Source organism: Gorilla gorilla, chromosome 5, assembly GCF_029281585.2.
Source record: "Gorilla gorilla gorilla isolate KB3781 chromosome 5, NHGRI_mGorGor1-v2.1_pri, whole genome shotgun sequence".
Taxonomy (NCBI): Eukaryota; Metazoa; Chordata; class Mammalia; order Primates; family Hominidae; genus Gorilla; species Gorilla gorilla.
Genome location: NC_073229.2, coordinates 149,210,128 through 149,237,705, shown reverse-complemented (window position 1 = coordinate 149,237,705; position 27,578 = coordinate 149,210,128). Strand labels below are relative to the sequence as shown.

General features: G+C 37.4%; 1 protein-coding gene across 3 annotated transcripts in view; it reads right to left on the bottom strand.

Annotated features, from left to right (window-relative positions):
• Positions 1 to 27,578, bottom strand: part of RNF217 (ring finger protein 217) — a 135,793-nt gene that overhangs the window by 40,204 nt on the left and 68,011 nt on the right. Inside the window, exons 2-3 of one of the 3 annotated variants that reach the window (XM_055389779.2) lie at positions 7,228 to 7,461; positions 4,548 to 4,655 (exon numbers count right to left, since the gene is read on the bottom strand). The exons of 1 other annotated variant lie outside the window; for it this stretch is intronic. In XM_055389779.2, coding sequence (XP_055245754.1) covers positions 4,548 to 4,655; positions 7,228 to 7,461 — 342 coding nt within the window. The remainder of the gene's footprint in view (positions 1 to 4,547; positions 4,656 to 7,227; positions 7,462 to 27,578) is intronic. One more of the 3 variants, XM_031012516.3, reaches the window with a different exon arrangement.

Below are 27,578 nucleotides of genomic sequence, written 5' to 3'. Positions count from 1 at the left end.
TAAAGAAACTAACCAAAATGGTAAATAATTGGGAAATCTTGTAGTTATAAAAATGTTTTAAAAACTGAAGATGCTTTTCTTGAAGATGAGATGTGGAGAGGTACATTATAGAGAGGAGAAAAAGAGTCTTGATGAATGGCTTCAAATACTTTCAAGGAAGCACTGTTTGCTCCCTTATAACATCAAATCCTAAAGCCAGATGGTGGCAATGGAAAGAAATTCTCCATATGGGAAAACATATTTTGACTTCTTGTCTTTAATCTTACTCCCTGAGATTTCACTGCCTACTTGGGGATCTCTCCCTGCATGGAAATGCCAGTAACACACAGTCTTCATGAGGCACTGCACCCTTGAACACAGTCCAAATGTGGCCAAGTGATCCTTGCCTTAGTTTCTCACAGCACAGCTAAAACTAAGCTGGAAAGGGAAAGAGAAACTTTCCTAAAGGCTGGGGACCAACAGCAGACCAAAACAAAACAAAACAAATAAAACCACACACACACACACACACACACACACACACACACAAAACGCATGACAAGGTAAGCTATATTGAGATATGGTGCTTATTTATATAAATAACCTTACTGAACTCCCTCAACACTGGTTTCCTTTTACATATGCAACACAATTATTTATTGCACAATGCATTCACCTCAATACTAGCTTTTATGTTCAAGCTGGACTCATACTTTTCTTGGACAGCATGTCTGAACTTGAGAATGGGGTTTGTTTGAAAAAGTACTCTCTCCCTAATTTGAAAATCACTATTTCATATCAGTCCATCTTGCTCCTACCACCTGGAAACACCTTAAGCATTTACAGACTCTTCCTGTAAATCCAGAGAGCAAAGCCCAGAGAAGCATTTGTCTGGGTCTATTTCTTGTCCGAGGACCCATTTCTTCACTGGTGAACACAAAGGGTACTGGAAAATTCTTCCCTGATTTGCATAGCCCAAAGTCTTGGCCAGAAAAATGTGGTATCATCCTGTTTTGAACAAGATGTCCTGTTCTGAACACAATAGAATCAGGATAACATCTCACAAGAGGTACCCACATAAAATAGCAAGAGGTCCACTGTGTTACAGTGTACAAAAGGAAATGGGAATATTCTCTGTGACCAATAAGTGAAGGCAGGAGGGAAGCATACCTCAGCCTAAAGGTAACAATGAATTATTTCAAATCTGAGGTTTTTGAAAATGGAAAGGAATGATTCTATTAACAAGTTCCTTAACAAAAGCAGTGTTCAGAGTCTGCATGGCCAACTGGTAGGCATATTGTAGGGGGGATCCGTGCACTGTGTAGACAGCCCCAGTAGATTCTCTTACAAATCTAAGTAGGTAAATATGGAAAGGTAGTAGCACAGAGGGTGGTAGATAAGAAATGTAAGGTCTTCACTTCACTTCTTTCAGAATATCTTCCAGACCATTTTATAAGGAACACCACACTTGGCCTACTTTAACACACGATCTTGGGGGCCATCAGAGAGAGACCATTCTTCACTTGTTCATTGTGCTAAAGACCCAATGACAATGGGATAAAGGGAAAACAGTTCTTAGTACCAGTGCAGGTCTATTTATCCTAGCTGCAAGATTTGATTATTACTATAGTTTGTTTTTTTAGGTGAAGTGTAGGCTAAAATATCAGATAAATTCCAACATTTGGCTGTTAGAAGTTCGAGCACAAGTTAAAAACCTCTAAAAATAGTGTCTAATTTATGCATCAAAAAAGCAAACAAAGAACAGCCTTAGCAAAACACTCCATTAGTAACTGAAGAAAGAAATGCTAACATAATTTAGTAGGCTTGCATCATAGCTGAGTGTTATACATTTTTTCAAGGGTAATGTATGTAACACACACTTTGTTTACACTGGCGTCTATCAACAGGGCTAGACGACTTTAACTGTCTCATAAATCTATGCCAACAACAACCATTTAAGAAACTACACTTTTTTTCTATGGGCTCCTGACATGAGTGATACATTAATCCCAAGAGAAATCAGTGTGTGTTGTAAGCTACCCTAACCTTGCAGGGAAGACGCACAACTAGATTCTCCATTTGTAAACACTGTCAACTTAAAGTGATGGTGTCAGGGAAAACCAGAACAAAGCAGCATACTCATTACACGTTCATGGGAAAGCTTTACACATTCTTATATATGGGAAACAGTTCTCAAGTTATCTTTACCAGAAGGAAGGTTAAGCACGTTTTAAAGTACACCAGTTTGCAACAACCGATTGATTTGACTGTATTCTTAAAGCCCTTAGAAAATTCTTTTACCACATGAGAAAATATTTGTGTAGTGTTTATAAAATGTAATTTCTACTCAGAGGGTTTATAAGAAAGAAAAAAAGACAGCTAGAGAGATAAGGTAAGCACACAGACAGAGTTTCTCCAGGGAATTTTATTGGCTTTTTTCTTTCACCTGGGGTGAAAGATGCATCAAAAGTGCCATTGTATAAATTATCAAGATTCTGCTTAACATTTGCGGGAAGAAGAATGGGGATTATTAGTCTTGTCTGAAGAAAACCATCAAAAGAATTACCTCTAACGTGTTCTCTAACATGTTGATAAGCATGACCTTCAACTCTTTCTCCAAATCGATATGAAAAGGGGGATCATTTCTTAAGTCTGCATTTGGAATAAGAATGAAACCTAGAATTGCACCTACCTCAGTAAAACCTGTATGAGTAAAATAACTACTTTTAATCCTTTACACATCTCTTGTCTCTTCCATAAAGAACTGCTATCACCTCCTCTACCTCCCAAAGAATATTTTTTTCATTTTCGTAAGTTCAATGACAATCCCCTTCACTGCTCCCAATATTGATGACTTCCACCAAATCACTCCTGAGTCATGTTTTCTGGACATCTCTTTGATGCCCTAAAGGGTCTTCAAACTTAACACTATCAACATATTTCAAACTGAACTAATTTTCCATTTCCCAAACCTGCTCCTCCTCTTCCAGACATAGTCAATTTTATCCCTCCTTTCTGCCCATTGTCCACCACTCACCCCATGTTTTCTTTCAACTATATTCTTTTTTACTCCCCCATGCCCTTCTCAATACCCGGGGTTGCTCATTCTGCTCTCTTTGCCTAATAATAATAACAATCATAATACTTTCCAGTATGTGTCATATGTGGTGCTAAGTAATTTATATGTGTGATTTCATTTAATTCTTACTACATTCTTATGACATAGGTACTATTACTATCCCCAGTTAAAGACGTGGAAACGATACTCAAGGTGACAGAGCTAGTGTGTGACAGGCTGAGAGTTTAATTCCAGTGTGAAAGCAGTGCTCTGACCTGCCTTTTCAACCTTGGTAAATCCAACACCTCAAGGCTTAATGTGTTTACTCTTAAATGAATCCTTCAACAAATATATTTTGAGTGCACCCTCTATCAGACATAGGCTTGACACAGGTTATCAGCAGTGAATGAAGTAAACTTGGACCTGGACTCCCAGAGACCAGTTAGAAAGAGAAACTTAAAGCAAATAACCACACATATATCATAAAATCCCAGGTGATAATTGCTATGGTGAAAAGCTTTGGGTGTAGGTGATGTGTCTATCTCCAGGCATAACATGAGGATATTAGTCAAAACTGCAACATTTTTTTATTTCTCCATCAACTTGTTCTCTACATTGATATGCGGTTGCTGTTGCACTGATAAATTACAGGAACTATTCAGGTTAGAAATTAGATTTCTAGTTGGAAATTGAAGTCAACCTTGTAGAAATGGAACGGTAAGCCTTTCTGGCATCATGACAAGAGTTTTAGGGAGAAGAAGACAGAAATACTATGGATGAAAAAGTGAGACTGGATTTGACAAAAGGCAAGGTTGTCCGAATGTAAATCTCTCAATTCACGAATGCACTTGTTCTATTTGATATAGTATGAGTTTGACAATGTTCAGAACATAATATAAAGCTCTATTTACTCAGATTTTTGCCAGAAGGGAATTGTTGGGTGTTGGGCCTGGAAGGATAAATGGACAGGTAAGAGTTCTAGTTACTGCTTATTGTTATATTCTTTTTACCCTTTATCCACCTGCTGAGTACAAACAATTTAACAAGTGGTCTTCACAAAAATTAAAACCCCCATATATGATATTTTAGGTCTCAAACTTCATGTGAGAAGCACTTACTCAGCTATAAAATAGCTATAATATTTTCAAACAGTTGAATTGACAGCAAAAGCCATAATAAATGTTCAAAGAATGACATCTTGGATGAAGATACTGTGAATCAATGACTCAGAATAACATTAAAATAAACATTACAAGGGTTTTATCAATAGATACAAACCTACTTAAGCCTGTAAACATTATTATAAAGAGACGTTAAATTGCACAGAAAAGTCAGACATTAGCAGCAACCATTTTTTTTCTATTTCTGTTGCCTCATGATGCAATGTATTGTGTGTGAGTACTTGAATTCACTCCTCTTAAAGTTACAATAAATGACACCAATTTGGAACTACCTTATTTTATTAGGGAAACTGAATTTTTAAAAATACTGCAAAATAAAAAATGTTCACCTGTTCATCGCAAAGAACAAAGATCTTAGTCTCAGTACAGGGTGCCATACTGTGGCCATGAATCTCACGATTGGTTGGCTGGGGTATCCATGTCAGTGCTCTCCTTACCTATAATACCCAGACAGGTATGGGCATGTAAACCAGGTAGTTAATGTTAACACAAACCACAGAGTTTAATGATGAAAAATGTTATATAAACTTTACACTAAAATAAGTAAAAATTATTGCTTCAAGAATTATTTGAATCATTGCTAGAACTTTGTACAGCATAGATCAAGGAGATTATTAACTTCTGTTATCGATCTTCTCTTCTACACTAGTAAAGAAGAGTAACGAAAATAATCATCCTCAAATTCTGTGGTAGTTTTACTCTTTTGAAATTTGCTTAAGTTTCATTTTACAGCGTAATGAGATTTCCACCCCACACCCACCGCTGAGGATCTTAACTGCTTCATAATCAACATTTATTGTGTTGTTGAATTCCTCCTCACACCAAAGCAAATTTTCTTTTCCTCTACTAATCAAAAGGAATCAATTGAGTTTAATAAATTTAAGATGTTGATCCATTTGCCCCTGCTTCTCTTCTTACCTACAACAAATCGATAGACATTGGAGAAGCCTGACCTCTGGGAAATGTTATCAGAATACCATGGGCTCGCTCAAAATTATACAAATATAGAATCTTCTATTTGTAAATATTTACATATTTCACTCTCAATACATGTGTATTGTGATACATTATGCTCATCACAACATGATTTTGGTGATTTCAGATGAAATGAGACGTAAAACATTTCACTATTGCCATAATTGTGACTTAAATTATAACTCCTTTACCCATTTCATAAAAACAACACATTTAAAAGTTACTCAGTTATTCCCACTCTAATTCAATTTTGTATGTTTTAATTACTGCAATTTTAAAAATTAGTATAGTCTCAGTTTCTATATATCTAAGTCCAAACATATATTAGAAAAAAATTGAATATCCTAATTTATGGAATTACGAGTCCTTCTAAAACTAGTAATTTCCTGATCTTATACAATAACATACAATTGCAATGAAAATAACTTAAAAATAATCTAAGGATATATAGCATGAAATAAAAGTATTCTATTAATGTTCAGTTAGCCTTCAACACCACTGTAGGGCAGTACTTTAGTTATACAATTTTGTAACCTCAAAAATAATGCTTTTTATAGAAGAGAAAAATAGGATTTTTTTCTAACAGTTATACCTGATAGAGAATGGCCTGCATAAAAACAGTAAATAAATTAACTATGAGAGCCAAGCAGTTTCAAAGAACAACGACTCATGAAGAAGCTTTGACTAACCTACAAATACTGTAGCTTATAACTGCAACAGCAGAGGAAACTACCTGCTAAACCATGGTCCCCTCAAAGCTACAAAATGAATAATGTAACTGCTGCTCTCAAGAAAGGGAACATGACCAGAAACTTATCTTAAATGGAGATGCCTTCAAACAGCCTTTGAAACCACTTCATCCTGCCATTTTGCTGTAATGACAAGGATGAAAACTACTGCCACAGCCTCACTGGTTTTCTGCTTCATTTACTGCAAAGATTCTCTACTGTGGATTAGTCACCTGGTGAGGCTCAAAAATTTGGAAGACAATTGTTCTGGGGTGGGCCTGGGGCACTGGTGTGTCATGAAAGTTCTCGGGTGATTCTAATATACAATCAGGGCTGTGAATCAATGCTCTGCTGTCACAGTTGTTGCCTTGATTTCAAACCAGGCTTCTGTCTGGTCCTCTTGTGATAGCTTCTATGAATGCTGCCAGATGACATTTCTCTAATGCTTACAGAGTTAAATCCAAACTTCTGCGCAAACTGCACAAGACTCAACATGATCTGCTCTTATCTGCCCGATCAGCTGCCTCTCCCGACTCTCCACCAGCTCTAGAAGCACTTGATTACAAGAAGCCTGGCCTTAGCCTCAGGGGCCGTGCACTTACTCATCCCTTGCTCTGAAATGCTCACCATGTTTATCTGTCTGGAGAACTGCACCTCCTCTGTGAAGCCATTCCTGACATCCTAGAGCCTAACCCTCCTTCAAGTGTCCTCAAAGCACCCTATATGTACACAGTTTTGTGTTTTTTTCTAATCATATTGGACTGTCATTTTTAGAACACATGTCTCTCCCATCTTCGACTTTTTTTGAAGCAGGGACTGTATCACATTTGCTCTATAGCCCCCAAACTTAGCACACTGCCTAGCATATACAGCATTCTGTATTTGCTGAATAAATGAATGAATACCATTTATACTATTTTTACCTATCATAGACAGAACAAGAGGAGACTTACATTGGGACCACTGAAAAAAAAATCAAGTCCATAATAATAAAGAAAAAGCCTTAGTATTTATTTAGTATTTGGTAGTAGTAACTATTATTACTCTAAAGATCAGCCTTCCTATAAGGTTACTAGATTAATTTTCAACATGGTTAAAGTCAAAGACAAAACTGTAATTAATTCCTTAAGAGCGCTCTCTTATCATCAGCCTCGCCAAACCATATGCTTTCAGAATGGTGGCCAATATATGCTCACCTTCAGCTCCATAAAGGAAAGATGCCCCCTTAATGCCCACCACAAGTGGATCTAATCTGGCTGCTTCTGCCATGTGACATCTAACCCACAGCTCTGGTGAAAATGCTTACTTTGTATTTGCTTTCTGATCTGGAAGGGGTGGGAATATGTCCTTTTTTCTTGAAGGTTGTAAAGTGCTTGCACTGAGGACATGGCTTGGTGCTGGAATCAATACGGCCAAGTTCCAAGAAGTACTTATACTTGATGGAGTCTTCATGCGTTAAGTTATAGACAACAGTTGTTTCTTCCAAGAATTCAAAACACTCTGTGATGGGGCATTTGATTTCTACTTGGCCATGTTGTACCTGCATGATGGAAGAGCAGATGGAAGGAAAAAAACGTCACTGGTTATTTTCTTTCATTTTTTTTTTGTATACAGTATTACTTATTTCATGACTGCAATAAAGGATTGTGTGTAATTTTTAAGATAACATAATGAATGTTAATCACCTTGATACCTGCTTTAGGCAATACCAAAATAATCACTACATAATGTTTCTGAAATGACTTATAGGGCATTTAAGTCTTCTCTGATCATTCTTTTTTGTGAAAAGAAATGGACCTAAGCCACAGGCTCACCAAAGAAGCAAATTATCATCTCATGTTTCTGGAAACTGCAGGGTTAGACAGCATTCAGATGATGCACCAACTGCAAGAACTGCAGGGTCAGGCAGCATTTAGACAACATGCCAAATAAAAGGTGTTTCACATTTTTCAACATCACTGCAGAATACTTCAGCACTAAACTCTGGGCACATTTTACTATTTTAAAAGGACAAAAGATTTTGTAATGTATAATGCCTAATAGTTTAAAAATTGTTACAAAAAATAACTGTTTCCTCTGACCCTTCTGTGTTAAGAACATAAAGTAAGTAGTTCCTATATAATGAGAATCATAGGAACAAGTAAGAAAATGAAACCAGCTAAAACAATGTAAAACATCCTTATGAAATTTGGCTGCTACTGAGGTAATTTACAAAATTAATGTATTCAAAGGACTACGAAGCTAGATTAGGAAAGAAGGGAGGATACATCAAAACGTGACATTTAGCATGTGTTATGGAGTACTAGATATGTTTAGCATTAAAAATTACAATAAAAGATTAAAGCACAAAGTGTGGACACAACTAATTTTTAAATGATTAAAATAAACTACTTTGAAATAATGAGTAGCTAGAGTATTTTTCGTAAGTAGTGAACAATAACTCTTTATATTCATGGCATTACAATCTCTTTTGTCCATCCTAATGTAGTACAGGGAGGCACTAAAAACTCCAAATGACAAACAACACCAAACCCTTTCTTTTTTATTTGGGTGAATCTCACATTCTCAGAAAGCAAAACATACACAATTGGAGTAGAAAAGCATGCTATGAAGACTCAGGTAGGAATGTGAGAAAGCCACGCAGTTTGGGGAAAGAAAAACATCACCACAAAAAGCAATTGAAAAAAAACTAAATTCATAGTAACTTTTAACATTGCTATTTATCTGGCACAAACTTGAGGTAAGGTAGTTAAGAAGTTGCAGGCTGAAGGATGCATGGGGTGACATGCTGAATACCAGAAAAGGACATGAGCTAAGCTGAAAGCAAAATGGAAGAGGGTGACTTTGGATAATTCTCCTTATTAGTATTGACCTGTTAAAAGTATAAACTGTTGCATAATTTTATGCTACTACTGTACAAAACATGAACCAGAGAGGATTTAAAAATATGTGCCCAAACACTTTTTTCTATTTTTTTGGATGAGTCTGCTCACAGTCCCAATCAGATTTTATTATTCATGTTACAGTGTTACGATGCTATTATAATTCAAATTATGTTTTAGAATCAATTATTTTGTTCTGCCTCAAGACAAAACTTCTCAGGAGATTTTTGTGTAGAAAAAAACCCCTGTGTAACAAACTAAGAACCTGGCTTAATGAAGTATATAACTTAAACATTAAAAAATGATTAAATGTTTCCTCTTCTAATATTCTGTAGGCATTTATGGAGCACGATTCTGAGGCAGGTACGGGCTAGGTACTGAAGTCTTTGCAGGTACATGTCAGTAAAGAGGCAATCAGGATGCAAAATGGTGAGTACAGGGTTTCAGGAGAAGTATAGTAATCTCAGACCTGGGGGGATCAGAAGAGGTTTCTTGGAAGAAGTGAGGATTCAAGTGAGAGCTTAAGACTAGCAGGATTTAGCCAAACAAAGGTGAGAAGGGGTTTCAAGCCGATGAAAGAGACAACTTGGGCAAAGGCCTGGAGGAAAGAGAACACAGCACTAGCATACCCCAACTGGATCAACTTGTATAGCACCCAAATGCACATGCATCTGAACTTAAAGATCACAGCCTTGGGACGGCTCTTAAAGATGAACAGAAGACTGGACCACAAAGTGTGAGTAAGGAAAGATGAGGCTGTAAGCAAAGATGAACCAGCTAGGACCAGAGCACGAGGGCAGAGCATGAAGCCGTCTTAGGAGTCTGGATGTTTTTCTATTTAAATAGAAAACTGCATTTTTCAGAATGTGAGAGATAGTTTCTTTCAAGTCCACAGAAAAGGGGCTTACTTGGGCCACCTTGAGAGGCACTTGTTATTGGGAAGCAGTACATTTCTGTGATTAAGAGCCTGACTTTTTTACTCTGAGGTCAGTGTTTGAATCCAGCCTTCTTCACCTATGAGTTTATTTTATTTTAACTATGTAAATGATAACAATGGAAGCAGCAATTTCACAGCCACTCAGGAAAGGCCAGGTGTTATGGAAACTGAATGCAGTTTAGGGACTAGAGCAATCCAAGGCAGCTAAAGAGGGCAGGTTGTCTTGATACTCCTTCAGCAGTGGGTATTTGTTACTCAACCACATCGGGATACCATCCAACGTCCAATCAAACACCTTCTTTTCTACTGCAGTATTTCTCAAATCTGCAAATCTATTCAATTTCCGAAGAATATATTACTTCCTCTTGCTTTCATACTCTCTGCATTGACTATTCTTTACCTTCCCTTCTTTCTCAAGGCTCCAAAATCCCTATCCTACTACACTGAACCAAAGACCTCATATTTTATTGAACACACAGAGGCAATCAGATGCATATTCCCATACCTACCCACTACCAGCTCTAGCAATTTACATCTCTGTTTTCTGTCTTCCCCCTGTAGAGGGCTGAATCTATTTCCAGAACAATGGATATGAGTCTCTTAAAGTGTCTGTTGAGCATTCCAGTTTCCTGACCCACTCAAGACCTACAGAATTGGAATCATTGTTGACAAGCCAGTAATTGGCAGTTTGGAACAGCTACTCATACAATCCTTCGATTACTCATAATTCTTCATACTAACAATATCCTCTTTTTCATAATATAGTGTTACTCATCACCTATGCAATCTCTTGGCCTCTACATGCATATCTTTTTCAGAAAATTTTCCTCAAAAGATCACTACCAAGCAACTAATTATGATTAAGTGAAGTACAGTTTTTCATGTGTTCAACAAGATATGTATTTCATCAATTCAAGAATGCATTTTAAAAGCACATTTTAATTTCTCGAAAGCCAAGTTTTTTATAATAAAAAGAAATTAGTATTGTACAACAGTTTAATTTGCAGTATTTTTACTTTCTTGGTGGTGCATAACCGAATACTGCATCCTACAATTGATCACATCTTAGATTTCAGTGAAATGTGGTTTTTATGGGCTAGGTAGTGTGATGGACTTCTGGAAAGATAAGAGGAGAGGGAAACACGGGGTTTCTACTGGAGGAAATGAATAATAAACAAGCAAATAAACAAGGCAGATTGTAACCTGTGTTATGAATGAACTACACATCATGGAAGCAATCTCTAAGGAAATGACAACCTGAGTTGAGAACTGAAAGGCCTGTTATGCAGAGAACATGGGGAAGAGACAGCAAACAAAGGAAACAAGAACATTGGCTCCAGTCAGAAGGTGTCTGATGTGCCTCTGCTCAGAGCACACAACTCAGTGACAAAAATATATACTAAAGGAGGGAGAGAACAGTATGAGATGAAGTTGGAGAGTTAGGCAGAAGACAGATCACATGGGCCTTGTTGGCCATGGTAAAAAGTCTGTATTATATAAAGACAATACAAATCACTGGTTTTATGAGGAGGACTGACATGCTCTTCTTGGAGAACAGACTGCAGAGGAATAAAAGTGAAGGTTGGGAGAATTCTGGAAGTCTGGATTCAATGGCTCTTCCCACAAGTGATGTCTAGCTGTTACAGGCAGTAGATGATAGATGACTGAGAGGTAACAAGATACAGGGTGTATTTTGGAAGTGGAATCAATGAGATTTTTTTAAATTGACAAAAATTTTATGCATTTATGGTATACAACATGATGTTTTAATATATATGTACAGATCAATATATATTAATCAAGCTAATTAATAAATGCATTGCTTCACTGCTCATTTTCAACAGAAGTAAGAACAAAGATCATTAATAGGAGTGGTGAGAGAGAGCATCCTTGTCTTATGCCGGTTTTCAAAGGGAATGTTTCCAGCTTTTGTCCATTCAGTATGATATTGGCTATGGGTTTGTCATAAACAGCTCTTATTATTTTGAGATATATTCCATCAATACCTAATTTATTGAGAGTTAACATGAAGGAATGTTGAATTTTATCGAAGGCCTTTTCTGCATCTATTGAGATAATCATGTGGTTTTTGTCACTGATTCTGTTTATGTGATTGATTACATAATGTTTATTGATTTGCATATGTTGAATCAGTCTTGCATCCCAGGGATGAAGCCGACTTGATCGTGGTGGATAAGCTTTTTGATGTGCTGCTGGATTTGGTTTGCCAGTATTTTATTGAGGATTTTCGCTTCAATGTTCATGAGGGATTTTGGCCTGAAGTTTTCTTTTTTTGTTGTGTCTCTGCCAGGTTTTGGAATCAGGATGATGCTGGCATCATAAAATGAGTTACGGAGGAGTCCCTCCTTTTCAATTGTTTGGAATAGTTTCAGAAGGAATGATATTAGCTCCTCTGTACCTCTGGTAGAATTCAGCAGTGAATCCGTCTGGTCCTGGGCATTTTTTGGGTGGTAGGCTATTAATTACTGCCTCAATTTCAGAACTTGTTATTGGTCTATTCAGGGATTCAACTTCTTCCTGGTTTAGTCTTGGGAGGGTGTATGTGTCCAGGGATTTATCCATTTCTTCTAGATTTTCTGGTTTATTTGTGTAGAAGTGTTATAGTATTCTCTGATGGTAGTTTCTATTGCTGTGGGATCGGTGGTGATATCCCCATTATCATTTTTATGGTGTCTATTTGATTCTCCTCTATTTTCTTCTTTATTAGTCTAGCTAGTGGTCTATCTATTTTGTTAATTTTTTCAAAAACACAGCTCCTGGATTCACTGATTTTTTTGAAGGTTTTTTCATGTCTCTATCTCCTTCAATTCTGCTCTGATCTTAGTTATTTCGTGTCTTCTGTTAGCTTTTGAATTTGTTTGCTCTTGCTTCTCTACAGTTGTGATGTTAGGTGTTGATTTCAGATCTTTCCAGCTTTCTGATGTGGGCATTTAGTGCTCTAAATTTCCCTCTTAACATTGCTTTAGCTGTGTCCCAGAGATTCTGGTATGTTGTCTCTTTGTCCTTATTGGTTTCAAAGAACTTCTTCATTTCTGCCTTAATTTCGTTATTTACCCAGGAGTCATTCAGGAGCAGGTTGTTCAATTTCTATGTAGTTGTGTGGTTTTGAGTGAGTTTCTTAATCCTAAATTTGAATTTGATTGCACTGTAGTCTGAGAGACTGTCTGTTATGATTTCAGTTCTTTTGCATTTGCTGAGGAGTGTTTTACTTCCATTTATGTGGTTGATTTTAGAATAAGTGCCATGTGGCACTGAGACAAATGTATATTCTGTTAATTTAGGGTGGAGAGTTCTGTAGATGTCTATTAGGTCTACTTGATCCAGAGCTGAGTTCAAGTCCTCAATATCCTTGTTAATTTTGTCTTGTTGATCTGTCTAATATTGAAAATGGGGTGTTAAAGTCTCCCATTATTATTGTGTGAGAGTCTAAGTCTCTTTGTAGGTCTCTAAGAACTCGTTTTATGAATCTGGGTGCTCCTGTATTGGGTGCATATATATTTAGGACAGTTAGCTCTTCTTGTTGTGTTGGTCCCTTTACCACTATGTAATGCCCTTCTTTGTCTTTTTTGATCTTTGTTGGTTTAAGGTCTGTTTAATCAGAGACTAGGATTGCACCCCTTGCTTCAGTACATGTATCCTGGAACTTAAAGTAAAATTTTTTTAAAAAAGAAAAAAAAATGTGGTACATATGCACCATGGAATACTATGCAGCCAAAAAAAGGAATGAGGCCATGTCCTTTACAGGGACATGAATGGAGCTGGAAGCTATTATCCTCAGCAAACTAAAGCAGGAACAGAAAACCAAACATCACATGTTCTCACTTACAAGTGGGAGTTGAACAACAAGAACACATGGACACAGCAGGGATGGGGGCGGGCGGGAACAACACACACTGTGGCTTGTCAGGGGATGGGGTGGAGGAAAGGAGAGCATTAGGAAAAACAGCTAATGCATGTGGGGCTTAGTACCCAGGTGACGGGTTGATAGTTGCAGCAAACCACCATGGCACACGTTTACCTATGCAATAAACCTACACATCCTGCATATGTATCACAGAACTTAAAAATTAAATTAGAAAAAAAAAGATCATTAATACACCCTAAAACACTCATACCAAGCTCCTAACAATAGGATAGGTGATAGAAAAAGTCCATAGTACAAAGTGAATTAAGCCGTGAATCCTGCCTTCATAGACCTTGAGAATGTAGCAATTAAATTGGCATTGATAGTCTTCTAGCAAATTGGGATTTGTTGGTATTAATTCATTTAATATTTACCCAATACTTTAAAAACTTTTTATTAGGGATAATTAAAGTATATGTGAAGGTTGGCAGATGGGTATTATGAATCCTTAAATAGCCATCCTCTAGCTTACATTGTCAACTTAGAGCCAATCTTATTTCTTCTATACCCTGAATAATATGGCCCTCCCATGTTATTTTGAAGAAAATACCAGATATCATGTCATTTCATTCATAAATATTTCAGTATGGGGCTAAAAAATTAAGAAGTCTTTTTAAAACCATAACCATGATACCATATATCTACAAAAATGTCAATTTTTTAGTATCAAGTTAACATTCTAAATAACATGTCATCTAACTTCTGTTTACCGGATTTTATCTACTTAATGTACTTAAAGATATTTTGCTGCTCCGTGTGTTCAATGCTAATACAACTATTTATATCACTGAAAAAGATGCTGTTCAGTTTTTCTGAACAAAAACATTTCCATGCTTGAAGGGAAAAAATTGCTTAACTCTAAAGGAATCTACATGGCATCATTAAGAGACACTATTATCCACTTAACGTTCAAGCTACATGGCTAATTTGCCACCTGGGAGAACTCAAAAGTAATTTAATGATTCAGGTGATGAAGACCTCTGGAAAAGTGGCAGACTAATTAATTAAACTCTCCAAAGAAAAGGACGGGGAAAAGTACAAATCTCGGGCCTCACTGCTCAATTTATCAAATGTGTAGTTTATGACTCTGATCATGGTTGTAAGTGTTGGTCATGATAGTTTACAAGGTGCTTTGGATTTTGCTCACTTGATACTAGGTAATTTCATATTTCCTCTGTTTTGAAAAATGGAAATATGTTAATATGGCAGAGAGAAGAGAATATTGCAACGAAAGCAGTAACAATAATCACAAAATATACATAGATCTACTACAAGCAAAGCACAGCTCCAGGTAGTTTGTGTGGATTAATTACTTTGAGGTGCACTATCAGGGCAGATTGATTTCAGACTCACTGATGTCCCCCTCACTTTACTCATCAGTGATTATGGGAAGGTGCCTGCTCTACTGACACATACGGTTTTTTATTTACTCAGCAGCAACTACAGGGCTTAATGCTAGATGCCTTTGAAATTTTCTAAAAATGATTTAAAAAATCAAGCCAAAAATTCCAGAAATCTCTTGACTCTAAGCAAGATAAATACAGTACAAAGAAAACCACATTTAAGTACATCAAGTAAAAGTGATCAATACCAAACACACAGTAACAAGAAGCAACCAGAGAAAAAGGCATATTCCCAAGTAGAAAACTTCAGCCTCAAGTGCCTTGCTGGTAGTTTGTTGTTTAAAAGCTACTCCGTTTCTGGTATTTTGATACAACAGCCTGAATAGACTAATACTCTTGATCTAGAAAAATAAAGTTGTAAAACTTTTTCTGCCAGAAATAAGACTGATCATAGAGCTATAGGAATTACATTAGTGTGACAGTGGCACAAGGATAGATAATAGAACAATGGAACAGAAAAGAAAATAGAACAAAACCACTTCCATATGAACACTACAGGGCAGTGGGGAGGACTTTTTTTTTTTCAATAAATTGTGCTGTTGGTTTAATATCCATTAAAAAAATAAGTCTTGAAGAATCGCCACCCTGTCTTTCACAATGGTTGAACTGATTTACACTCCCACCAACAGTGTAAAAGCATTCCTATTTCTCCACTCCCTCTCCATCTGTTACTTCCTGCTTTATAATAAATAATAAATAATATATAATAAATACAATAAATAATAAATAATAAAAGCATCTGTTATTTCCTGGCTTTTTAATCGCCATTCTAAGTGGCATGAGATGGTATCTCATTGTGGTTTTGATTTGCATTTCTCTAATGACCAGTGATGATGAGCATTTTTTCATGTTTGTTAGCTGCATAAATGTTTTCTTTTGAGAAGTGTCTGTTCATATCCTTCATCCACTTTTTGATGTTTTTTTTTCTTGTAAATATGTTTACGTTACTTGTAGATTCTGGATATTAGCCCCTTGTCAGATGGATAGATTGCAAAAATTTTCTCCCACTCTTTAGGCTGCCTGTTCACTCTGATGATAGTTTCTTTTGCTGTGCAGAAGCTCTTTAGTTTAATTAGATCCCATTTGTCAACTTTGGCTTTTGTTGCGATTCCTTTTGGATCTGGAACCAGGAATACCATTTGACCCAGAAATCCCATTACTGGGTATATACCCAAAGGATTACAAATCATTCTACTATAAAGACACATGCACACGTATGTTTATTGCAGCACTATTCACAATAGCAAAGACTTGGAACCAACCCAAATGCCCATCAATGATAGACTGGATAAAGAAAATGTGGCACATATACAGCATAGAATACTATGCAGCCATAAAAAAGAATGAGTTCACGTCCTTTGCAGGGACATGGATGAAGCTGGAAACCATCATTCTCAGCAAACTAACACAGGAACAGTAAACCAAACACTGCATGTTCTCACTCGTAAATGGGAGTCGAACGATTAGAACACACGGACACAGGCAGGGGAACATCACACACCGAGGCCTGTCAGGGGGTAGGGGGCAAGGGGAGGGATAGCATTAGGAGAAATAACTAACGCATGCGGGGCTTAAAGCCTAGATGATGGGTTGATGGGTGCAGCAAACCACCATGGCACATGTATACCTATGTAACAATCCTGCACATTCTGCACGTGTATCCCAGAACTTAAAATATAATAAAATAAATAAATAAAAGTAAAATTGAAAAAAAAACTTCAACAGATGAGGAGCTGCAAACAAACAAACAAAAACAAAAAAACCCACAAATTAGTCTTGACTTTTAACTCAAACCAGGTAGACTGTAACTGTAAATATAAAAGGCGAATGAAAAAGCTTCTAATCAAAAAGAACATCTTCATGACCTTGGGAAAGAGTAAGATTTCTTACACATGACATTAAAAAACCATAACATTTTGATAAACTGGACTGATTATAATTTAAATCTTTGTTTACCAATTAATATTGTTAAGAGAGAAGAAATGCAAACAAAAGTGTGAGAAGAGATTTGGAATACATAAATGACAAGTTTTGTATATCCAGAACGTATAAAGAACTCCAAAGCAATGAGAAACATGCAGACAACAAACCCATAAGAAAAATAGTCTGTAAAGTACTTTATTTCTCCTTCACTTATGAAGCTTAGTTTGGCTGGATATGAAATTCTGGGTTAAAAATTCTTTTCTTTAAGAATGTTGAATATTGGCCCCCACTCTCTTCTGGCCTGTAGAGTTTCTGCCGAGAGAGAGCTATCTATGACAAACCCACAGCCAATATCATACTGAATGGGCAAAAACTGGAAGCATTCCCTTTGAAAACTGGCACAAGACAGGGATGCTCTCTCTCACCACTCCTATTCAACATAGTGTTGGAAGTTCTGGCCAGGGCAATTAGGCAGGAGAAGGAAATAAAGGGTATTCAACCGGGAAAAGAGGAAGTCAAATTGTCCCTGTTTGCAGATGACATGATTGTATATCTAGAAAACCCCATTGTCTCTGCCCAAAATCTCCTTAAGCTGATAAGCAACTTCAGCCAAGTCTCAGGATACAAAATCAACGTACAAAAATCACAAGCATTCTTATACACCAATAACAGACAGAGAGCCAAATCATGAGTGAACTCCCATTCACAGTTGCTTCAAAGAGAATAAAATACTTAGGAATCCAACTTACAAGGGATGTGAAGGACCTCTTCAAGGAGAACTACAAACCACTGCTCAATGAAATAAAAGAGGATACAAACAAATGGAAGAACATTCCATGCTCATGGGTAGGAAGAATCAATATCCTGAAAATGGCCATACTGCCCAAGGTAATTTTAGATTCAATTGCCATCCCCATCAAGCTACCAATGACTTTCTTCACAGAATTGGAAAAAACTACTTTAAAGTTCATATGGAACCAAAAAAGAGCCTGCATCACCAAGTCAATCCAAAGCCAAAAGAACAAAGCTGGAGGCATCACACTACCTGACTTCAAACTATACTACAAGGCTACAGTAACCAAAACAGCATGGTACCGGTACCAAAACAGAGATATAGATCAATGGAACAGAACAGAGCCCTCAGAAATAATGCCGCATATCTACAACTATCTGATCTTTGACAAACCTGAGAAAAACAAGCAATGGGGAAAGGATTCCCTATTTAATAAATGGTGCTGGGAAAACTGGCTAGCCATATGTAGAAAGCTGAAACTGGATCCCTTCCTGACACCTTACACAAAAATTAATTCAAGATGGATTAAAGACTTAAACCTTAGACCTAAAACCATAAAAACCCTAGAAGAAAACCTAGGCATTACCGTTCAGGACATAGGCATGGGCAAGGACTTCATGTCTAAAACGCCAAAAGCAATGGCAACAAAAGCCAAAATTGACAAATGGGATCCAATTAAACTAAAGAGCTTCTGCACAGCAAAAGAAACTACCATCAGAGTGAACAGGCAACCTACAAAATGGGAGAAAATTTTCGCAACCTACTCATCTCACAAAGGGCTAATATCCAGAATCTACAATGAACTCAAACAAATTTACAAGAAAAAAGCAAACAACCCCATCAAAAAGTGGACAAAGGATATGAACAGACACTTCTCAAAAGAAGACATTTATGCAGCCAAAAAACACATGAAAAAATGCTCATCATCACTGGCCATCAGAGAAATGCAAATCAAAACCACAATGAGATACCATCTCACACCAGTTAGAATGGCAATCATTAAAAAGTCAGGAAACAACAGGTGCTGGAGAGGATGTGGAGAAATAGGAACACTTTTACATTGTTGGTGGGACTGTAAACTAGTTCAACCATTGTGGAAGTCAGTGTGGCGATTCCTCAGGGATCTAGAACTAGAAATACCATTTGACCCAGCCATCCCATTACTGGGTATATACCCAAAGGACTATAAATCATGCTGCTATAAAGACACATGAACACATATGTTTATTGCAGCACTATTCACAATAGCAAAGACTTGGAACCAACCCAAATGTCCAACAATGATAGACTGGATTAAGAAAATGTGGCACATATACACCATGGAATACTATGCAGCCATAAAAAATGATGAGTTCATGTCCTTTGTAGGGACATGGATGAAATTGGAAATCATCATTCTCAGTAAACTATCGCAAGGACAAAAAACCAAACACCGCATGTTCTCACTCATAGATGGGAACTGAACAATGAGAAACCATGGACACAGGAAGGGGAACATCACACTCTGGGGACTGTTGTGGGGTGGGGGGAGGGGGGAGGGATAGCATTAGGAGATATACCTAATGCTAAATGACGAGTTAATGGGTGCAGCACACCAGCATGGCCCATGTATACATATGTAACTAACCTGCACATTGTGCACATGTACCCTAAAACTTAAGTATAAAAAAAAAAAAGAACACAGAATCTGTAGGCAAACAGATCTTAGTTGAAATCCAAACTCTGAAATGAATTAATTATATGGCCTTGGATATATTAAAAAAAGAAAAAAAAAGAAAAATAGTCGAGACTTTATGGGTACTTCACAAAAGACAATGTCCAAATGGCCAGTGAGCATATGAAAATGTATTCAACTTCATGAGTCATCAGGGAAAAGTACAATAAAACCACACTCACATGTAATTTGGAAAGAGTTATCATAGTACTTAAAGGTTCCCCAAAACAATGTTTAATATTAGTTAAAATAATAACTGTACAATTAATGAGATATTAATGTTTTATGAAACCAGTCCAAATGTACTTTTCTACAATCATCTTTTTTACATTACTTAAACTTTTCTTCCCTCCTTACTATCTGAATGTTCATGCTCCCTTATCCTCTTATGCAAATTTTTAAATTTTTAATTCAGTTTTTAAAATAAGCTCAAAAATGATCATAGTTCATAAACCAAAAAGTATAAAGTAGACATACAATTATCTCTTACAACTGTCCTCTTTTCTCCATTCACCCCACAAAATGGTTGTCGTTTCCTTCCAGAAACTTTTAAAGCATATACATGAAATACAAATATACATATTTTGTCCTTTTTTAACTTAAATATTTAACCCAAATGTTAGCAAATAATATTAACCTAGCTTTCTTTACTTGACAAAATATTTTGGAGATAAGAAATATATATATATTTATATATTTGGCTTAAGTGTTTCCTAACTATGGTAGATATTAGATGCAGAACTGACAGTAAAACCAAATCTTTGCATTGGTCTTGAAAATAAGACAGATTATTAAGAATTATGGGTATGGAGTTCTACCTATCAAAATTGAATTAGGAATTTTAAGTTTGTTTCTCAATACATTTGCTAGTCTCAGTTTCTATCCCATATCTTTGCACTAATGAATTATGGGTTTTCTCCTAACCCTCTTTACTGTGTAGTGGAGAAAGCAGCTGATATGGTTTGGCTGTGTCCCCACCCAAATCTCAACTTGAATTGTATTTCTCAGAAGTCCTACTTGTGGGAGGGACCCAGGGGGAGGTAACTGAATTATGGGGGGCCGGTCTTTCCCATCTATTCTTGTGATAATGAATAAGTCTCACGAGATCTGATGGGTTTCCACTTTTGCATCTTCCTCATTTTCTCTCGCTGCTGCCATGTAAGGAGTGCCTTTCACCTCCCACCATGATTCTGAGGCCTCCCCAGACATGCGGAACTGTAAGTCCAATTAAACCTCTTTTTCTTCCCAGTCTTGTGTATGTCTTTGTCAGCAGTGTGAAAATGGACTAATATAGTAAATTGGTACCAGTAGAGTGGGGCGTTGCTGAAAAGATACCTGAAAATGTGGAACCAACTTTGGAACTAGGTAACAGGCAGAGGTTGGAACAGCTTGGAGGGCTCAGAAGAAGATAGGAAAATGTGGGAAAGTTTGGAACTTCCTAGAGACTGGCTGAATGGCTTTAATGAAAATGCTTATAGTGATATGAACAAGAAGGTCCAGGCTGAGGTGGTCTCAGATGGAGATGAGAAACTTGTTGGGAATTGGAGCAAAGGTGACTCTCATTATGATTCAGTGAAGAAACTGGCAGCATTTTGCCCCTGCCCTAGAGATTTGTGGAACTGGAACTTTGAACTTGAGAGAGATGATTTAGAGTATCTGGTGAAAAAAATTTCTAAGCAGCAAAGCATTTAAGAGTTGACTTGGGTGTTGTTAAAAGCATTCAGTTTTAAAAGGGAAACAGTGTAAATGTTTGGAAAATTTGAAGCCTGACAATGTGATAGAAAAGAAAAACCCATTTTCTACAGAAAAATTCAAGCCAGCTGCAGAAATTCACATACACAGCAAGGAGCCTAATGTTAATCCCCAAGATCATGAGTAAAATGTCTCCAGGCCATGTCAGAGACCTTCATGGCAGCCCCTAGCATCACAGGCCTGGAGGCGCTGGAGGAAAAAGTGGTTTCGTGGGCTGGGCCCACAGTCCCTGGGGTGTGTGCAGCTGAGGGACTTGGTGCCCTGTGTCCCAGCTGCTCCAGCCATGGCTGAAAGAGGCCAACGTACAGCTCGGGCTGTGGCTTCAGAGGGTGGAAGCTCCAAACCTTGACAGCTTCCATGTGGTGTTCAGCGTGCATGTGCAAAGAAGTCAAGAACTGAGGTTTGGAAACCTCCACCTACATTTCAGAAGATGTAGGGAAATGCCCGGATGCCCAGGCAAAAGTGTGCTGCAGGGGCAGGGCCCTCATGTAGAACCTCTGCTAGGGCAGTGCGGGAGGAAAATGTGGGGTCGGAGACCCTACACAGTGTCCCTATTGGGGCACCGTCTAGTGGAGCTGCGAGAAGAGGGCCACTGTCCTCCAGACCCCAGAATGGTACATCCACCGACAGCTTGCACCATGTGCCTGGAAAAGCCGCAGACACTCAATGCCAGCCCATGAAAACAGCCAGGAGGGAGACTGTACCCTGCAAAGCCACAGATGCAGAACTGCCCAAGACCATGGGAACCCACCTCTTGCATCAGCGTGACCTGGATGTGAGACCTGGAATCAAAGGAGATCATTTTGGAACTTTAAAATTGGACTGCCCTACTGGATTTTGGACTTGCATGGGCCCTCTAAGCCCTTTGTTTTGGCCAATAGCTCCCATTTGGAATGACTGTATTTACCCAATACCTGTATTCCCATTGTATCTAGGAAGTAACTAGCTTGCTTTTGATTTTACAGACTCTTAGGAGGAAGGGAGTTGCCTTGTCTCAGATGGGATTTTGGACTGTGGACTTTTGGGTTAATGCTGAAATGAGTTAAGACTTTGGGGGACTGTTGGGAAGGCATGACTGTTTTTGAAATGTGAGGACATGAGATTTAGAGGGGCCAGGGGCAGAATGATATGGTTTGGCTGTTCCCCCACTGAAATCTCAACCTGAATTGTATCTCTCAGAATTCCTACGTGTTGTGGGAGGGACCCAGGGGGAGGTAACTAAATCATGGAGGCTGGTCTTTCTCATGCTATTCTTGTGATAGTGAATAAGTCTCACAAGATCTGATGGGTTTATCAGGGGTTTCTGCTTTTGCTTCTTCTTCATTTTCTCTTGCTGCTGCCATGTAAGAAATGCCTTTCACCTCCCACCATGATTCTGAGGCCTCCCCAGCCACGTGTAACTCTTAAGTTCAATTATACCTCTTTTTCTTCCCAGTCTCAGGTATGTCTTTGTCAGCAGCATGAAAACGGAGTAACAAAGCAGCTATGTCCCAAGTAAACTAAGCCCTATGGGAATCCCACCCTACACAGTGCTGTCGTCATCTCAGCTAATTCACAGATAGCAATGTTCCTTTTATGTAGCTGATTTCAAAATTTTTTTTTATTCCAAAACTTTTCATCTTCAAAACTACTTAACAGATATAACGACAAGATCATTTCTTATGATAATAACTGCAAACCTGGAGGTAATCAACGTTTGACACTTTAAAAGATGCACGTTCTACATTTTTACCAACAACATTTACACTTTTCCCCCCTACAGAGTTTGCTCTTTCAAAATTGGTAAGTATCAATGCCTTCTTAGATGTTAAACCAAGTTAACATAGTTCTTTACCAGAAACTTCAACAGAGCCTTTTCATGCCAAAACAAAGTATCTTTGTGCACCATCCACCCAGTTCTACGAATGGTCTGTTCATTACCTGGAGTTTTTAGATTCAATAAAGAAAGAAATAATTTCCTCCTTCCTGGCTTCTATTCATTACTTCCAAATATAAAATGCTGTTTAGTGTAGACGAACCATATTTTCCTTTATATCCCCCAGGAACTAAATCAAAGTGTATTTGAATATGAAAAAATAAAAGAATATATATGTTTTTAAAAAGCTGTCTTTGCTTTTGATGTTTAATACCTTCAAAATAGGGAGAAAACAAACTCATTCTAGGGGTATAAGTGTCTCTTAAAAATATTACTGGATTAGAGAGGTGTCCAAAAAAGACTTCCATGCTGAAAGAATATACTCCAAACTCTTACTGCAAAGTTTGTAATTAGGTTGAAAAGGGATTGGAATATTCAGTTTTAAATGTCTTGTTATTGAAAATACATTTTAGAGAATCCTGTTCTGCTTCAACTGAGCTTTCTAATTTCTTTGGGTAATTTCAATACAGTTAAAACTTCTTGATTTTGCTGTTGGTCAACCAGGTAAATATTTTCTCACATGTTACAACTGAGATAGATCAAATATGAAGCTTGACTGAAATAATTCACTTAAGAAAACTAGCTAAGATAAAATATATAAAAAGGCAGTAAGACAGCACATCAGAAGACTTACATAAGCAGTAAAAAAAGCCCAGTGGAACACATCACAGTAATTTAACACAGTAAATAATAAGTAAAACTAAAAAAAAACCTTATTTTAAAAAGCTCCTACACCATTCTCTTTTAAGTGAAACACAGGTACAAGTGTAAAAAGAGAATAATTGCATAATTTAAGCATTTTCATATAGTGCAATTTTGCATCAGTTATTATTTCCAGTTTTATTTTATGCTCTTTCCACTTTTTAATACTGAATTATAATACATTTTGCCATAATATATATTCTAGAAACATATTTCTTTTGGAACTACACTAAATATATACACTGAGAAACTCAGTGTAGTTCCAAAAGAAATTTTGCACTATATTCATTCAGTATAGTTCCAAAATATACACTGTATACACTATATACACTCAGTGTAGTTCCAAAAGAAATATATAATAACCTAATAAAAAATGGGCAAAAGATTTGAATAGACATTTCTCAAAAGAAGACCTACAAATGGCAAACAGGCATATGAAAAGGTGCTCCTATCTTGGGGTCCTCAAATTATCTTTGTGTGTTGTTCACCTGTGCATTGTTGGGAGTATATACTCCCAGATTTTGTCATATATTTAAAGGGGTACTGAACCAAAAAAGGGGGATTAAGATAAACTAACAAACTATATCTGGCATTAAGAATAGGACACACAGGCAACCAAAGCAAACCTGGACAAATGGGATCACATTAAGTTAAAAAGCTTCTACACAGCAAAGATATAACCGACAAAGTGAAGAGACAACCCACAGAATGGGAGAGAGTATTTTCAAACTACTCCTCTGACAAGAAATTAATCACCAGAATATATAAGGAGTCCAAACAACCCTACAAGAAAAAATCTAATAATTTGATTAAAAAATGGGCAATGATTTGAATAAATGGTGAACAGGCATATGAAAAGATGCTCAACATCACTGATGTCAGAGAAATGCAAATCAAATCTACAAGAGATACCATCTCACCCCAGTTAAAACAGCTTGTATCCAAAAGACAGGCAATAACAAATACTGGTGAGGATATGGAGAAAAGGGAACCTTTGTACACTTTTGGTGGGAATGTAAATTAGTACAACCACTACGGACAACAGTTTGGAGGTTCCTCAAAAAACTGAAAATTGAGCTATCATATGATCCAGCAATCCCACTGCTGGATATATACCCAAAAGAGAGGAACTCAGTATATTGAAGAGATCTCTACACTTCTGTTTGTTGCAGCTCTGTTTACAACAGCTAAGATTTCGAAGCAACCTAAGTGTCCATCAACAGACAAATGGTAAAGAAAATGTGGTACATATACACAATGGAGTACCATTCAGCCATAAAAAAGAATGACATCCTGTCACTTGCAACAATATGGAGGAAATTGCAGATCATTCTGTTAGGTGAAATAAGCCAGGCAAAGAAAGACAAACATTGCATGTTCTCACTTATTTTTGGGATCTAAAAATCACATCAATTGAACTCACGGACATAGAGAGTAGAAGGATGGTTACTAGAGGCTGGGAAGGGTAGTTGGGCGTTGGCGGGGAGGTAGGGATGGTTAATGGGTACAAAAAAGCCCAGGAAGAATGAATAAGACCTACTATTTGATAGCACAATAGGATCACTACAGTCAATAATAACTTAATTGTGTATTTTAAAATAACTTAATGTAATTGGATTTTTTGTAACTCAAAGGATAAATACTTGAGGGGATGGATACTTCATTCTCCATGATGTGCTTATCTCACACTGCATGCTTACATCAAAACAGCTCATATATTCCATAAATATATACACCTACTACGTACCCACAAAAATGTTAAAAAATAATTTAAAAAGTTAAAAAAAGAATGGTACAAATTATGTCATGTTCATTCAACAAATATAATAAACATTAATATATTTAATATTAATATTTACTGTATCCAAAACACAAGTACTCTTTACATGTGAAAATAATACTACTCTATAACTAGTATATCACAGTTCATTTTAATTTGTTTTCATTTTTTTCATCCAGTAAGGGAGATGATTTGGGCAGATTTCACACACCACTTGTCTTCCACAGCGTCAAGAGTCACCCAGGGAAGCAGTGCAATTCTTGCAGAGTTTAAGGACTGAATATGCAACCTTCCCTACCTAAAAAAAGCTGACTTGTATAGCACCTAACTTTGATTCTCTATTTTTTTTTTCAGAGAAATGTTTTAAATACTTGTTTCAAAGTTATCTTCCCCCAAACAGGAATACCTTTTGTCATTCTTTCTACACAGAAATGTGGAGTACTGATGACACGTTTACGCTCTCAATGCTCTAAAGTAAAGGCTTGAATTGTATCATCCTAGAAATTTATTCTATTATCACAATAAACTTAATGATGACGATGATAATGATAGCAGCAGCTAACATTTGTTGAGTGTTTAGTATGTGCCAGGCACTATTCTAAGCATTTTCCATTGATTAGGCTCAGTTACTCCTGATAAAGACCCTACCAGGATCCCAAGTACGGAATTAGTTTGCCCAAGGTCACCCAGAAAGAAAGTACTAAAGCTTTAATTCAATGTTAGTCACTGGCAGAGCCTGGACACATTGCCACTGTGTCACTGCAGATGTCTACCCAGGTTTTGCAAAACTGGCTGCTTAGAATAATAATGCCATGTTGCTAGCGGCCACTGAGAATTCTAAAGTACTTCATCAAAGGCAGGTAATACATTTTTGGATGTGATACTTTGAAAACTATAAGCAGTCTAACTTTCATCTCCCTCAGTGCTGTGGACAAGCAGATGGTCTCCATGCTCATATAGGCTATCATCACTGAGCAGCAACCTTCTCTGGGACCCTCTGGGGTGCTTCTTCCTTACCCATGAACCATTTCACCTCCCTCTTCAAGGCCTTACTCTTAACTTTTCCTTTCAACTGACCAATATGCACACAGTCAAAAACTTCACCTTGTACTTGACAGAATAAAAATCCAACAGGATCAGCTGAGAACACCTTCAACTTTCTGTTCCCCACTCATAAGAGAGTACATTTGTAAATATCCCTTCCTTCCTTCCTTCCTTCCTTCCTTCCTTCCTTCCTTCCTTCCTTCCTTCCTTCCTTCCTTTCCTTCCCTCCCTCCCTCCTTCCCTCCCTCCCTCCCTAGAACACCTTCAACTTTCTGTTCCCCACTCATAAGGGAGTACATTTGGAAATATCCCTCCCTCCCTCCCTCCCTCCCTTTCTTCTTTTCTTCCTTCCTTCCTTCCTTTGGAAATATCCCTTCCTCCCTCCCTCCTCGGTAGAAAGCAGGACTTTGCAAAATTTCTAGGATGATTATTTCCACCTGCCTTGTCAGGAATCTCACCTCCCTCTGCTAACTTCAGACACTCAAGCTGATAAGCACGCTCAAGTTTCTCCCACTATAAAAGCAAAAGAAAACAAAAAACTCGTTAGGATTGTGTGCCTTGGTCTCCAGTCCTTATCATCTGTCCATTTGCAGCCAAGCCAAATGAAAGATTATTTAATGTTCTTGTGTTCATGTCCACATTTAAAAACCCACTGCTATCTGTCTCACCTCCTCCTTGAAATGACTTTCAGTCATTCTCTACAAAATTATCAATCACCTTCTGGTTACTAAATGTCCATTTGAATCCTTACTTTACTGCCTCCTTTGCAACATCTGACTCTGTTGAGTTCTGTTTCTTTCTTGATCTCTAGCACATCACATTCTTGATTTTCCTGACTTCTTTCTGTCCCCTGTATCCTCCTTTGTGGATTTTCCCTGCATCTATCC